General features: G+C 35.8%; 1 protein-coding gene and 1 long non-coding RNA gene across 4 annotated transcripts; one reads left to right on the top strand and one right to left on the bottom strand.

The window, feature by feature from the left end:
* Window positions 1-6,604: 6,604 nt before the first annotated feature.
* Window positions 6,605-11,919, bottom strand: LOC122528511 (vacuolar protein sorting-associated protein 28 homolog). 3 transcript variants are annotated; one of them, XM_043653739.1, is made up of 5 exons: window positions 11,491-11,919; window positions 10,408-11,422; window positions 10,052-10,314; window positions 7,291-7,517; window positions 6,605-7,225 (listed from the first exon to the last, which is right to left on the bottom strand). In XM_043653739.1, exons 1-5 carry the CDS (start codon window positions 11,774-11,776, stop codon window positions 6,806-6,808), a joined length of 2,211 nt encoding a protein of 736 aa, XP_043509674.1. In that variant the 5' UTR covers window positions 11,777-11,919; the 3' UTR covers window positions 6,605-6,805. The 3 variants fall into 3 exon arrangements, with proteins under 3 accessions (XP_043509674.1, XP_043509673.1, XP_043509672.1); XM_043653738.1 differs by lacking the exons at window positions 10,052-10,314; window positions 10,408-11,422; window positions 11,491-11,919 and adding an exon at window positions 7,815-7,974; XM_043653737.1 differs by lacking the exons at window positions 10,052-10,314; window positions 10,408-11,422; window positions 11,491-11,919 and adding an exon at window positions 7,826-7,965.
* LOC122528522 lies at window positions 8,684-12,497 on the top strand. The gene is made up of 4 exons (XR_006306592.1): window positions 8,684-8,861; window positions 8,971-9,005; window positions 12,087-12,204; window positions 12,260-12,497. It is a non-coding gene; the product is annotated as an uncharacterized LOC122528522 (long non-coding RNA).
* Window positions 12,498-12,976: the final 479 nt, after the last annotated feature.

Raw genomic sequence — 12,976 nt, 5'->3', positions numbered from 1 at the left:
AAAACCGTGTATTAAGGAATTAAGGATCCGTGTCTTTAACACACGCGTAATGGCAAGATATGTCTTCGCGTTTATTTTCTATTTAAGTAAAGGCAACACTTTCCAGTTTATACACGTTTGTGCACATATACACGTACATGCACATTTCTTTCACGTTCATCAAATATTAACAACGTGATAACATTTTCATTACAGGAATACATCTTCAGCAAATTAAGATCAAGCTACGATTTGATCCGATGACAAATTAAGACTGAATGCAAGAACTGTCTTGATACTAGATTTTGTTATAATATATTACGAACAATCGACCATTCGTGAATACCTAAATTCGTTCTAATTTGACTCCAATCATTTCAAGATTTCATTGGATCTCGTCTTGGCGTGAGCTACAACACATACTCAATTCAAAAAACAGAGGTACTCTTGATATTTTTATCAAAAAGAAGTTTTAGAAAATCTTTTTATTTATTTTTGGAGCTATCTATTTGATGGAAATCTTTTTATTTACGTTCGGAGCTATCTATTTTGGAATTCGTACGAGATCAACTTTTGTTTAAAACACTTTCTCGTCAGATTACTTACCGGAAGTGCTTGAAAAGTTGTAGCATGTGTTACATTCGCGCGAAATGGGAGCCTTACTAAAAATCCATTCACGCATCTACTTGCATTGAATCGATCGATTAAGGGGAAAGAGAGAGAATTTGCTTGTACTTCGCTTTTGCTTGCCGCCACACCACGTCACTCCGTGCCATACGGCGCGTGGTATCGATCATCCTTCTATTCGGGCAGGTTAAGCGTGCCACGGGTGCTGCTCGCGAGAGTTAACTTTTCGAAGCTGTACTTCTCCAAAAGTAATGTAATTACGCGATAATCGAAACGACCGACTCGGTTAGCTCGATGGTCGAGCGATCGCAGACCTTTTGCCTTGCGAGTTCTCTCTTCATTCACGTCAACCCCTCATTGTTTCATTTTGACTAGCAAACTTTTTTCCGCAGACGATACATCGAACGAAACAATGGAAGAATTCATTGTTCGCAGCGTGGAGGACTTGCACGCGATGCTTCGTTTCTCTCGAATCGACGATAAAGCAGACCGTTTTTTTATTATTTCGATGCGTACTTTGGTCCTCGAGATAAAGGGAAAAAGGAATAGCAGCGCTGGTGGTAGTGATGGGTGCGACGTGTATTCGCGAGATCAAGCAAAAATTTCTATAAAAAGTTCACATCATAGGATTTGATTGCTACTCGTCAAAGGTGACGTTCAATTGCGTCCATTTGTGAAATTACTCGGATTATTTGACTGCAGGTTTTGCAAAATATCCAAACTATAAATTCCAATAATAATTTATTAGTATTAGTAATTTAGCAGTTTATTACTATACTTGGTAGATGAAAGAAATTTGTATTAAGATTCCATTTCTTTAGGTTTAAAATTCAATATACAGGGTTTAAAATAAAAATCTATGATCTATTATACACATTGATTATCGATCACATCAATGAAAGTATACATTTAATGTGTAAATGAATTGGTATCATGATTACATTGAAATATGGTAAAAGGTCAGATATACGATTTTAGTTTCTTCAGTACTTTTATCGTAACTTGAGTTTACATGGTATCCATTATACCAAGTACACATTTGGTCCCATCACTAACCAGTAGTGGCAATAAGAGGAGAGAAAAGGAGAAGAAGTACAACCGGGGCACGCGTTTTGTTACGAAAGCAACGCTGCTTCGATTTTTAAAAACAAACAAGAACACAGGCTTTTGCTTCTTCCTGGCTCGGTTTTGCGGTGAAAGACGAAACTCCACGGTGATTCTTCTACTGTGGCATTGCGCCACTTTCCTGGCTTCTGGTTTGCTCGGCAGGAGGTAACTCGAGGCCTCTCGCCCTCTCGTCCTCTCTTACCTTTACAATTTACAACAATCTTCTTTCGTTTCTTCACGGCTCTCGATTCGAAACATCCGGTCTACCTCTCTGGTCTGGTTCTGTCCTCACTAATTTGCGATTTTTACGTTCAATGTTCGTGTCATTTGGAATAATAGCGGTGCATACGTATCTCTATTAACATTCAGTTTTATTGTTTTTATTAGTAGAATTTATCATTATCAATAAGATTACATTTCCATTGCCTTCGTAAAATAGTTGTAACTTTTATTACAAAATGAATGTTAGTAACATTATATCTCTCGTGTTCAATTCATTCAAAAACATTCTACAAAAACTTGTTTTCCTCGAAAAATCAATAATGAAAGTTACACCACTGTTCTAATTGTGAGTTATGAGACTGCAGTTTATAAAATTCTTATTGTCGTAACAACTCTATAACAACATTACATTAATTTATACAGATATAATGGAAAAGCATATTCCCTTTTCTATACGCGATTTTCAAATGTTCGCGGCCCTGATATGAATATTTGAAAATTACGTACAGAGCAACGTTTTGTTAAGTCGATAAAATTACTGTCGCATTAAAAACTATTCACTTGAAAGAATCTTTAAACTGAAAGATATATTATAATTTGTTTTTTAGCTCCCTTTTTTTGTTAATTGTCATATTAGTGGATTTAAAACGATTCTTGGAAAAACGAAATAGTATTTTTATAAATGTTAGACGCATGCGTGTTAGACACATGCGCATACGCATGCGTATTAGACACATGCGCATCAAACGCATTTATGTATATCAGTGGGCCCGCCTGACCCAAACGCAATGGCTGACATCGAAACATTTAGAAAGAAGTAAAAAATCTCATCTTTAGAGCCATATAATGCAGTATAAATTAACAAGTTCGCAACTCTATATATGTAAGTATCTAAATAAAATTATGCATTCGTGGAGTTTAATTTCTTAACCTATTAACGAACAAAGAATAATACATCCTATTAATAGAAATAATTAAGTTCTTTGAAATTTTATAAAATTATAGAATATACCAGATGAAGACACAACGAATGAAAGAATGCTCAGCCTAATCTTTGGAATTTTCTTTCAATATCAAATTGATCTAAAAGAATTGCAGATGACATATTGCGTCGACGCAGCGTTATGAGTTTTTAATGGATTCACGTATGTACATATGTATTAAAAATACAGATTCTTAATTCTTCGATATACGTTTCAGATTTCTAATTTTTAAAAGAGAGACTGTCATTTCCAAACGTTGGCCGCAAGAACATCGACGCAGGAACGCGTTCGACTTAATCTCGGATCAGACCAAGGATTAGCGGCGGCCTATGGTGCCGACCAACGTGATCGACGATTTGTCTGCGCGGCAAGAAGCGGATTATCGCGTCGCGTTCAACCTATTGGATAAAGTCGAAACCTGCGACACGACATTAACTACAAGAATAAGGAACGCTTGTTACAACTTTCACTGCATTTTCCAACGCCATATCTTTCCCGCTTTGAATGTACATATCTTTTTTTCTGTAAATGGAGTAACATGTTAATAAAAATATCATGTAACATACGTTTTGAATTCGTCTCGATGTTCCCTACAATACGGTGGAAAAAAAATTGTGTGTTCCTATTTCTTTAATCCAAAGTGACCTTGATTTAGCTATGAAAAAAAAGAATTTTCGAAATTTTTTATTGACACCTATTGCACACCCTGTACCGTTCAACTTTTGTTCTAAACTTTTTTTTGTCAGATGGCTGTAAGTAGGCGAAAAATCGTGTGTCGCGTTACAGGTAACACCCTGTATGTGTCTGTATGTGTCCTTATCACACGCTAGTGCCCTCCTAGTCCAATGACGTTAGACAAGGAAAGCAACAGTGTGCGAGAAGGACACTCTTCGATCTAATGAAAAAAAAATTGAACATTTTACACAAACGTTCATCCAGGACAAAACACACATAGAATGAAAGCGGATAGCCTAATTTTAAGGAGGCATATAAAAAAGTTCGCAAATTATTCCTCTTATTTAAATTTTTTTCGTAATTAGTGCGACCTGTCACAAAATGGGCATGGTGGCGCCATCTAGCGGTGACTCACTGGTACTAATTATTTATGAAAATGCTTATTTCTGCATTTCACGGGTCAAATGAGGTATGACAAGAAAGCTAAGGGTCTAATTAGGGTAATACAATCGCCAAAGTTCATAATTCATTTCGCTAAGTTAGGTTTTCTCGCAAATGAAAATTTCTCTGTTTTACGGGGTAAGAATCACTAGCACCGCACGGTGGCGCCATCTACTGACAAATCGGTGGTACTAAAAACAGAATTTTCTACTTTTAATACCATCGAGTTATCAATAGATGGCGCCACCGTCGCCTCTAAACATTTACAGGTGACAGTTTTCGACAAATTACGAGAAGAAATTAATTAAGAATAATCATTTGTGAACTATTATGGTTGCATCTTCGATTTCAGAGACCCTTAGCTTGCGTTGTATGTTTTGTTTAAGTATAATTTTCGTATATAAAGAAAGTTTCAATTTCATTTACGTTAGTAGTGCTGCCAGTAGTGAGTACATAATTTCTCGCAAATTATAGTGAATATTAGTTTCCGATTTATTTGCGAACGTAATTGATAGCATTATCTTTGAAATATATGCTCGTGGAAGCAAATGATTTTTCTTAATTAATTTCTTCTCGTAATTTGTCGAAAACTGTCACCTGTCAGTTTAGAGGCGACGGTGGCGCCATCTATTGATAACTCGATGGTATTAAAAGTAGAAAATTCTGTTTTTAGTACCACCGATTTGTCAGTAGATGGCGCCACCGTGCGGTGCTAGTGATTCTTACCCCGTAAAACAGAGAAATTTTCATTTGCGAGAAAACCTAACTTAGCGAAATGAATTATGAACTTTGGCGATTGTATTACCCTAATTAGACCCTTAGCTTTCTTGTCATACCTCATTTGACCCGTGAAATGCAGAAATAAGCATTTTCATAAATAATTAGTACCAGTGAGTCACCGCTAGATGGCGCCACCATGCCCATTTTGTGACGTCGCACTAATTACGAAAAAAATCTAATTAATAGGAATAATTTGCGAACTTTTTTATATGCCTCCTTAAAATTAGGCTACCCGCTTTCATTCTATGTGTGTTTTGTCCTGGAAGAACGTTTGTGTAAAATGTTCAATTTTTTTTTCATTAGATCGAAGGGTCCTTGCACACTGTTGCTTTCCTTATCTAACGTCACGATGTTCTCTACGATACGGTGGAAAAAAATTATGTATTCCTATTTGTTTAATCCAAAGTGACCTTGATTTAGCTATGAAAACAGTTTACGTAATTTTTTTTATTGACACCCTGTATCGTTCAACTTTTGTTTTAAACTATTTTTTGTCAGATGGCTGCAAGTGAATGAAAAAATTGTGTGTCGTGTTACAGGTAACACCCTGTATAGTTCAACCCTCATCGTCTCTCATTTTTAGTTTGTCCCTTAATATAAAATTCACACAATGGTAAAAATTAACGCATATAATGAAAAAATAAGTAATTAAATTCGCAAGTTCTTTTATTAATAATAAATAGACTAAATTCTGTAAAATTCTCATGTATATTTGTGCAATTTCATATGGTGATTTTATATTTTCTACGTTGCATGTATAATTAATAAGTGATGTAGCAAAATTACAATAAGGAACAAGAAATTCAAATAATAATAGAGGCTCAATAAATTTCTTCCTTGTCTTACTTATTTGAATAATCAGTAAGGATAACAAAAGATGATCAATTATGAATTTGCCTGATGCTCGATATTAACTATATCAGTTAGTTCATGTTCTACTGTGTATAATAATTAAAAATATGAAAAATATATGTTGCTGGAATAGTAGATGTACAGAGTTAAGTGCTGCAAGATAATGACATTCTTGCAACTTTCATTTTTACGTTTAATGAAACAGTTCAGAGATCAAATAGAAAACAACAAAGGGGTTTAATAACGCGCGTATGAGATTCCTGTTGGAAAGCTCAAGAAACGGAAAGCGGCAACAAAAACACTAGGGGTGGGTCGGCCATTCAAATGGCACGCGGAGAATTAGATTAGCGAGTAACGCGTGGAAATTAATTTCTGCGGTCGTCAAAGCGTGAATCTACAATGTTCCACGAACCAATTCCCGACGATAATCGGTCTTCCCTCCCAATTATTTCCTCCTCGTTGCGTCGCTAAAACTGCTTCATGAATAATACGAGGATCCACTGTGAACTGCGTCTACTTTTCCAATTATTTTCACTTAAAAACAAATTTCGTTCAGTGGAATAAAGAGACGCTGCAAAGCTTTTCTTCGTATATTCTTCGAGTAAAAATTTCTCAATTTTTGAAGTAATATATCATTGATTGAAAAATAATAAACTAGGTTTGAGCCGACTTTTTTGATTTTGCGGATCTTGTGTTAATTTATATTAACGCTTTATATTACAATTGTTTACTGTTTTATGAAGTTTTTAAATTAACAACATTTGTTAACTCTTCAATTTCTTTTGTATTCCTTCATTCTCAGAATAATCTGAAAAATTTAACTAAAAATAGGATTACAATTGATTGACCGCGAGGATCGCGAATTAATTTCTACAATCAATACCCAACGTAATAAGAAGCACCTATAATTAGTTTTATTTTTCGATTAATACCATATGTACATTGATTTATATATTTATATATTACATTTGCCGTTATATCATCATTATATTATCGTATAGGCATCGTCACAAAGAATTGCGTAGAAAATAGATATATCTCTTCGTGTAATCTCAACGGTGAACAATCACATGACTCATCGAGAAAACCAGCAATCATATAGATCGTGTTTCAATACAGCGTGAAACAAGTCACTGACATTACGAATTGTGAAGAATTTTGTTGAAAGCGTTGTAAGATGTTTCCAGATCGAAGATCAGTTGCCTGACTTGAGTGTCGGACAATTCGTCGGATGCGGACATACTGCTAAGTGTCTGCAACCATTCTGCGACTTTCTCTTTCCCATCGAAGTCGCTCGGCAGTATGCTCAAACGATTCATGGTGTCCACTAGGTCTCTTAGATCAGGATGTAACTGATCCATCGCTTTGATCTCGAGTCGTAATTTATCCATTAGCGTAATAAACAAGGAAACGATGTCTGCGATACATTTGGATGTATTCCCTTTGTCGTCTTTTATGGTAATCGGTCTGTCCTCCTTGATCCTCTCCAGCGCAGCTGGACAGTCTAATCGAAACGCTCTGGCAAATGCATCTATTGTAGGAAATTGATCGCTTTGCACCTGAAAACAAAAGATGAGAGTCTTCAACTACGTGAGACAAGGCAAGATAAGTTTCTCTACGGTACCTGTTTGAAAGCTGCTCTATATTGCACTAACAATTTACTACAGGCAGCTGTGTACTCTTTCGGAGTCACGCAATCTCTAATGTAAGCTTTCTCCAAGTGTTGCAACGTATTTACAACTGCATACAAATCAGCTTGATTGTCATGTTTCTCTCTTTCTCGAGCATTCTTGTACAGCTTCACTTCTTCGTAAAGTTCTGGCCGATCTTGAGATATCGACATTATTATTCCTGTAGTAAAGCAACGCGCGTTTGGATAAGTATGAAGTTTTGTTAGATTAAGTTAGGTTAGGTTTGGGTTAGGTTGTCTAAATTAGGTTATGTTGTCTAAATTAATCGTTTACAATTAAATCAATCTTTGACATGGCAAAGTAAAGTGACACAATAGATACAAAACAATTATTAAATAGATGCTCATATCAATGGTCAACTATGATAGAAATGAAATGTCAAAATAAAATGTCGAAATGATAAAAGGCAGGAAAATATAAAAATATAGGGTAGAATAGTATTAGCGTAAATGCTTACGTTTTAGATACTTTCGTTTTGTATTCCTTTGGACTGCATGAAATCAAGAGAATGATGACAGAAAATTGTTGATAGCACTACAAACAAAGAAAAGAAATATTAACGATGTTACGGCATTGGCTAACGATCGTATAGATAAGATGTTGTATGGAACTTCATGTTTCTGAAATACCGACTTGAAGGAAAACCAATGTTTTTCACGCCCTCTGCGATTTAGAGAGGTAGAAGATTTTCAACAATGCTTCCAATTATTTAATATATATTACACATGTGAAAGTTTGTAAAATATATCATTAATATATATTATATAAAAATTTATAATTCTATGTATTATATAAAAATTTAGAATGAGAATGAACCATAGTTTATACGAATAGTTCGTAAGTTTCAGTCATTAACTAATTAGTTAATCAATGGTAATATCATAGACGAGGTACATGAATAGACCAGGTAGATAAGACGAAGTATATGAATTGACTAAACATCTTTCGTGGGGTTTCGTGGCCCGTAACCTGAAATACCGACATAGTAAAAAAATCACTGGTTTTTTAGCGCACTCTACACTTAACAACGGTGAGTATGGGAACTACATCAAGTAAAATTATTCGATAGAAATTGATCAAGTAGTGAATGCGCCAGAATATGATTTTTGAAATCCATAGTATTGTCAAACTTTGAATATCGAAACGTGAAGTTAGTAATTAACCGAAATCATTCTATGATGTATCAGAAAGAGCTCTAGCCTTGTTTTATGGATTTTGATAGCTTTTTCCTTTTAATATAGTTAAGTAAAATTCTAAAATTATTGATATCTATCTATTTTTCTCTAGGGTTTTTTGTAGATAGTACTGCCATCTAATCATTTTTCAACTGCCATTTGGAACTACGGATAAATAAAAATTTGGAAATTCTGTTCCATAGATGGAAACATTTTTGTTCATTTCGATAAAATATTTAATTTCTCGCAGACTAAATTTTGGACTAAAATTGTTTGTGAAAATAGACTAAAACATCGTTAAAAAGTTGTGAGATGAACAAACATATAGCGTAAGATTGTACATGTAGTATTAATTTTCAACTAAATTGTGCATGAAAACTTAATACGTTACATAATTAATTTCAAATAATAAAATGATACTTTTTCTTTAATTTTCAGTTTCCAATTTTCAATATATTTTTTGGATAATAGAAGTAAGTTCTTTCATTTAGAAAATTATTATTTAACGAGCTTAAACTTTTACAAATAAAAGCGAGAGATCATATTCATTAAGTAATTTAAAAAACGAACAGTTGTTTATTTAATCACATTTTTATTAGTATTAAACTCGGAAAACAAGAATGCGATAGTTATTGCACGGAATTACTATTTAGATCAATTGTATCACAATACGAGTAAAAAAGTATTGTCGCATAGTATTACACTTGACTTATAATTATAAGAGAGTTTTTCTATACTTAATGTTCTATACATTAATTCTGTAAGATATTTTATTTTTAATTTAAATAGAAATTATACGAATGTAACACAAAACTGATAAAGTAATCGCCAAAATATGGGTCACGTTGCGTTGAATATCGGATCTATTTTATACCTCGTCGTGCTTCGCCAGGAAACGAAGCGTTGTGCACTTCACGAAAACCAGCCATCTACCGAGCGATTTACGTTTTAATAGACATACTCGAATTGCTTTACTCGTATGCACGCAATGAGCCATATACAGGGTAATGTAAACGCATACAAAAATGCCAGTTTCGTTTGACGAGCGATTTGCCAGAGCAAATTTATTATAGATAACAAATTGCATAATTCCACTATTAAAATAAAAATCAACGAGACAAATTAACAACAGTAGTTATAATAACAATGTTGACAAACATCACGTCGCGTTCGACATGTTTTGCAACGAAAATATATAATATTATACATATATAACATCTGGTCGACGAATATGTCTGTTTGTCCTTTCAATCGGTAAATAGCTTTTCGATAACGTTTGGTTTGTTAAGCCGATCTCTGCAATCCGAAAACATTGTGTTCTTATCAATACACCGGCAGTGAAAGTCTTTAACAAACAACATTTTAGGCTGATGTAAATCTTCTTTATATAGTCGACCGTCTGTTTTGTAATCAAGCATAACACGTATGTACGTTACATTCAATGTTGATTTTTCGTCGTCTAGAGTTTCCCACGGTGGGAAGATCTGTACTAGACCTTTGGATGTCATTTCAATTTTACCTGCAATATCGGGAATCGTCATGATGCTTATAGGTTTGACAACATTGCTTTCTGATCCGTGCAATAGCAAATTAAATGGATCCTCGATAACGACTCCTTCCAAGAACTGTCTGCTGAAGCGTGTTACACATGTTCGTACAAACACGGTAACGGATGGCATAGAAACGTTTTGTTTTATCGCTTGTTTCAATCGATGTCTCCATATACGTATAAACGATACTTGGCTATTAATTGTTAACTGCAGTTTCTCCACCAAACTGCCCCTACAACGTAAGATAAAGAAACAGTAAATTTCGTGAACAGTGAATTTGCAACAGCAAATTACACTTGTAACAATCAATATTTAACAAAGTTACCGCTTTGGTTTTCTTCTTTTTTTCACAGAATCTAAAATAGTTAATTGCATCATGGACTCATTTACATGCGTCTTTTCCGGTGGTATTTCCGCATTAATAATAATTTTACTTTGGGTTGACGACTTCGTATCTGTATCCCGATGCGAGGAAGTTTGAGAAATCTTTTGAGAAGAACGTCGTACGTTGGAAAGCATACATTGAACTTGTTCTGGCTCTGAATAGTGTGTGTCATCCAAATCTCTGTTACACAATGGCAAGTACAACGATGTAAATTTATGAAAGGAAGATATTTGATCTTGTTTGTGATTTCCAGTAACAGGCTCTACATATTGTGTATCCGCGTCTTCTTCTATAGAATTAGAAACAATGGAGTCTTTGTCGGTATCGTTGCTTATATTATTTTTATCGCTATCGCAATCTTCGTTACTGGATTCAATTTCAATTTTCATGTCTTTAGGACTACCCTCAATATCTTGTTTTATTGTGGTCATTAATGACTGCGACGTTACAGAATCGTCTGAAATACTCGAATCTAACCCATGCTTTAAAACATCACTTTGAAAACAACCTTTTAATTCTGTCGTCGATGCATATTGCTTTTGATTGCATAAAATTCCCCGTTTGTTTTGAAAGATTTCTTTGTTAACCGAATCACAAGAGTTTGTTGCATTTGTTTGGAAATTTGAAGTATTCTGTTCCTCCTTTTGCTTCCTTCGCTTGTGTTTGTAATGAAAGTTTCTATTCAAAATAGGAGATACCTTTGGTCTATTATATACTTTGGTACAAATTAACGGAGATTTGGCATCAGTTTCTGCATATATATTCTGAATATGATCTAAGACTTTTCTGTGTGATTTGTTTCTTCCAAACTTTCTTTTAGTTCCTTTATGAGAATATGAACTTCCAAGTATTGGAGAAACATTAGGAGGAACTGAATCTGAGAGAGATTCAAATAGATTTCTTTTGATGTTTTCTTTTTTGTTGATATCATATATCTTTTTACGCTTCACAGTACCTTTAAGAAAAAAAACATTCCTTTGTTAATTTCACGTTTCGTTTGCTTCATCTTTGATATTTGCTTACCTAAAATTGGCGAAGTTTCTGTAGAGACTATAACAGATGTACCGAAAACGGGTGAGCAATGTGATGTTTCGATTGTTGTATAATTGACGTACATTTCGCTCTGTTTGTAACTAGGTTCGCTTTTTCCTGCACACGGTGCGTCTGTCAGGTTTTTGTCAGTTAGCCATACATCATTCTGAAATTGCTTAATCACATTTGAGGTTCGGTTCGATTGGCCAAAGTTCAGTCTTCTTACGTGTCTTGGTTTCTTAATTTTGCAATTTAAAACTCGATCGCCTCTGTACATTTTTCTATTATTGTTCACTGGATTTCGCGAAAATTAAAAATAATTCGACTCGAACGATCTGGCATAGTCGGCGCACAGTAGGAAAATATTTACAACGTGCATGTGTTTCTGTCCGCCATGTTGCGTCGCCATGGAAACGCGTCTCTTAGACGGGATACCTTGTGTGCATTATTGAAATTTCCTTACAGGAACAATACGCGTTCTTCTCCTTATTTCTCGATGACATGTACATATTCATTTTCTAAGAGTCTTCACAACGAATGAAGAAGCTAAAAAAGAAAAAAAAAATAGGCAAATAAAACTGTTACAGATCGCAACGTCTGTAACTGTGTCGATGGAACGATCACGACGAAACCATTTGAAATCAATTGAAACTGATGAAATCAAAGTCGACGAACGCAGACTCGAACAGGGAAAAGTGATTAAAGGTAAAGCGGCCTCGAGAGAAAGGTGACTAAGTACTTATTTGTCTGTTACTCGTAGATACTCGACGAATACGACAGAAGGTGAAGATAGGGTGGATATGGAAAGGGGGTAGACGCGCGACTGTTCGAAAGAAGCGGCGGACGAAGAGGATAGGCGGAGCAGAAAGAGGAGGACAGAATTAGCGCGAGTGTACGCGTAAATTCGAGTGAGCGATAGAGGTCCGGTTTGTGGTACACGCCGTGCAATTACCGGGCGGCGAGTGTCGAGGAACCCTCTTTTATATTAATAGTCGAGATAGTAGCCGAGCGTGTAGTGCGATAGGAGAGTGGCTATCGAGGCGGCGTGGGAGGGGAGGAGGCTCCCGGAGGATCGTGGAGGGAAGCGCATACGGATGGTTTACGTCGAGAGAAACCAAGAGAGAGAGAGAGAGAGAGAGAGAGAGAGAAAGAGTGAGAGAGAGAACGTGAGGACCAAGAAGCGTGGAACAAGGGGGACGGTGACGGAGCATGAGCGCGAGAGGAGGGTTCGAAGGGGGACGTTCGAAACGATAGATAGGAGGATGGGATGCCGTGGACGGACCCCTTGTATCCACGATTGCTTCAGTTTCAGTTCGCGATGGAGGTTACTTGCTCCTTCTAGTGGTAGCCACCGCCGTCGTCGGTCTATCCTGTGTCGAGGGAGAGCAAGTAAACTGCAAACTAGGGAGGGGGAGGAGAGGAAAGGAAAAAGAGAGAGAGGGAGGTTGAGAGAGGGAGCGAGAGGGAAAGAGGAAGC

Source organism: Frieseomelitta varia, unplaced genomic scaffold (genome assembly GCF_011392965.1).
Source record: "Frieseomelitta varia isolate USP_RPSP 00005682 unplaced genomic scaffold, Fvar_1.2 scaffold_251, whole genome shotgun sequence".
NCBI lineage: Eukaryota > Metazoa > Arthropoda > Insecta > Hymenoptera > Apidae > Frieseomelitta > Frieseomelitta varia.
This window is presented reverse-complemented; position numbering and strand designations above follow the sequence as displayed.

Bases quoted from the DNA above. Each gene is read 5' to 3' on its own strand.
- LOC122528511 (XM_043653739.1), bottom strand. From the start codon at position 11,776: ATGTACAGAGGCGATCGAGTTTTAAATTGCAAAATTAAGAAACCAAGA. The intron at 11,423-11,490 runs GTAAGCAAATAT...TTTTTCTTAAAG, and splicing joins AGAAACTTCGCCAATTTTAG to GTACTGTGAAGCGTAAAAAG. The intron at 7,226-7,290 runs GTACCGTAGAGA...TTTTGTTTTCAG, and splicing joins ATAGAGCAGCTTTCAAACAG to GTGCAAAGCGATCAATTTCC.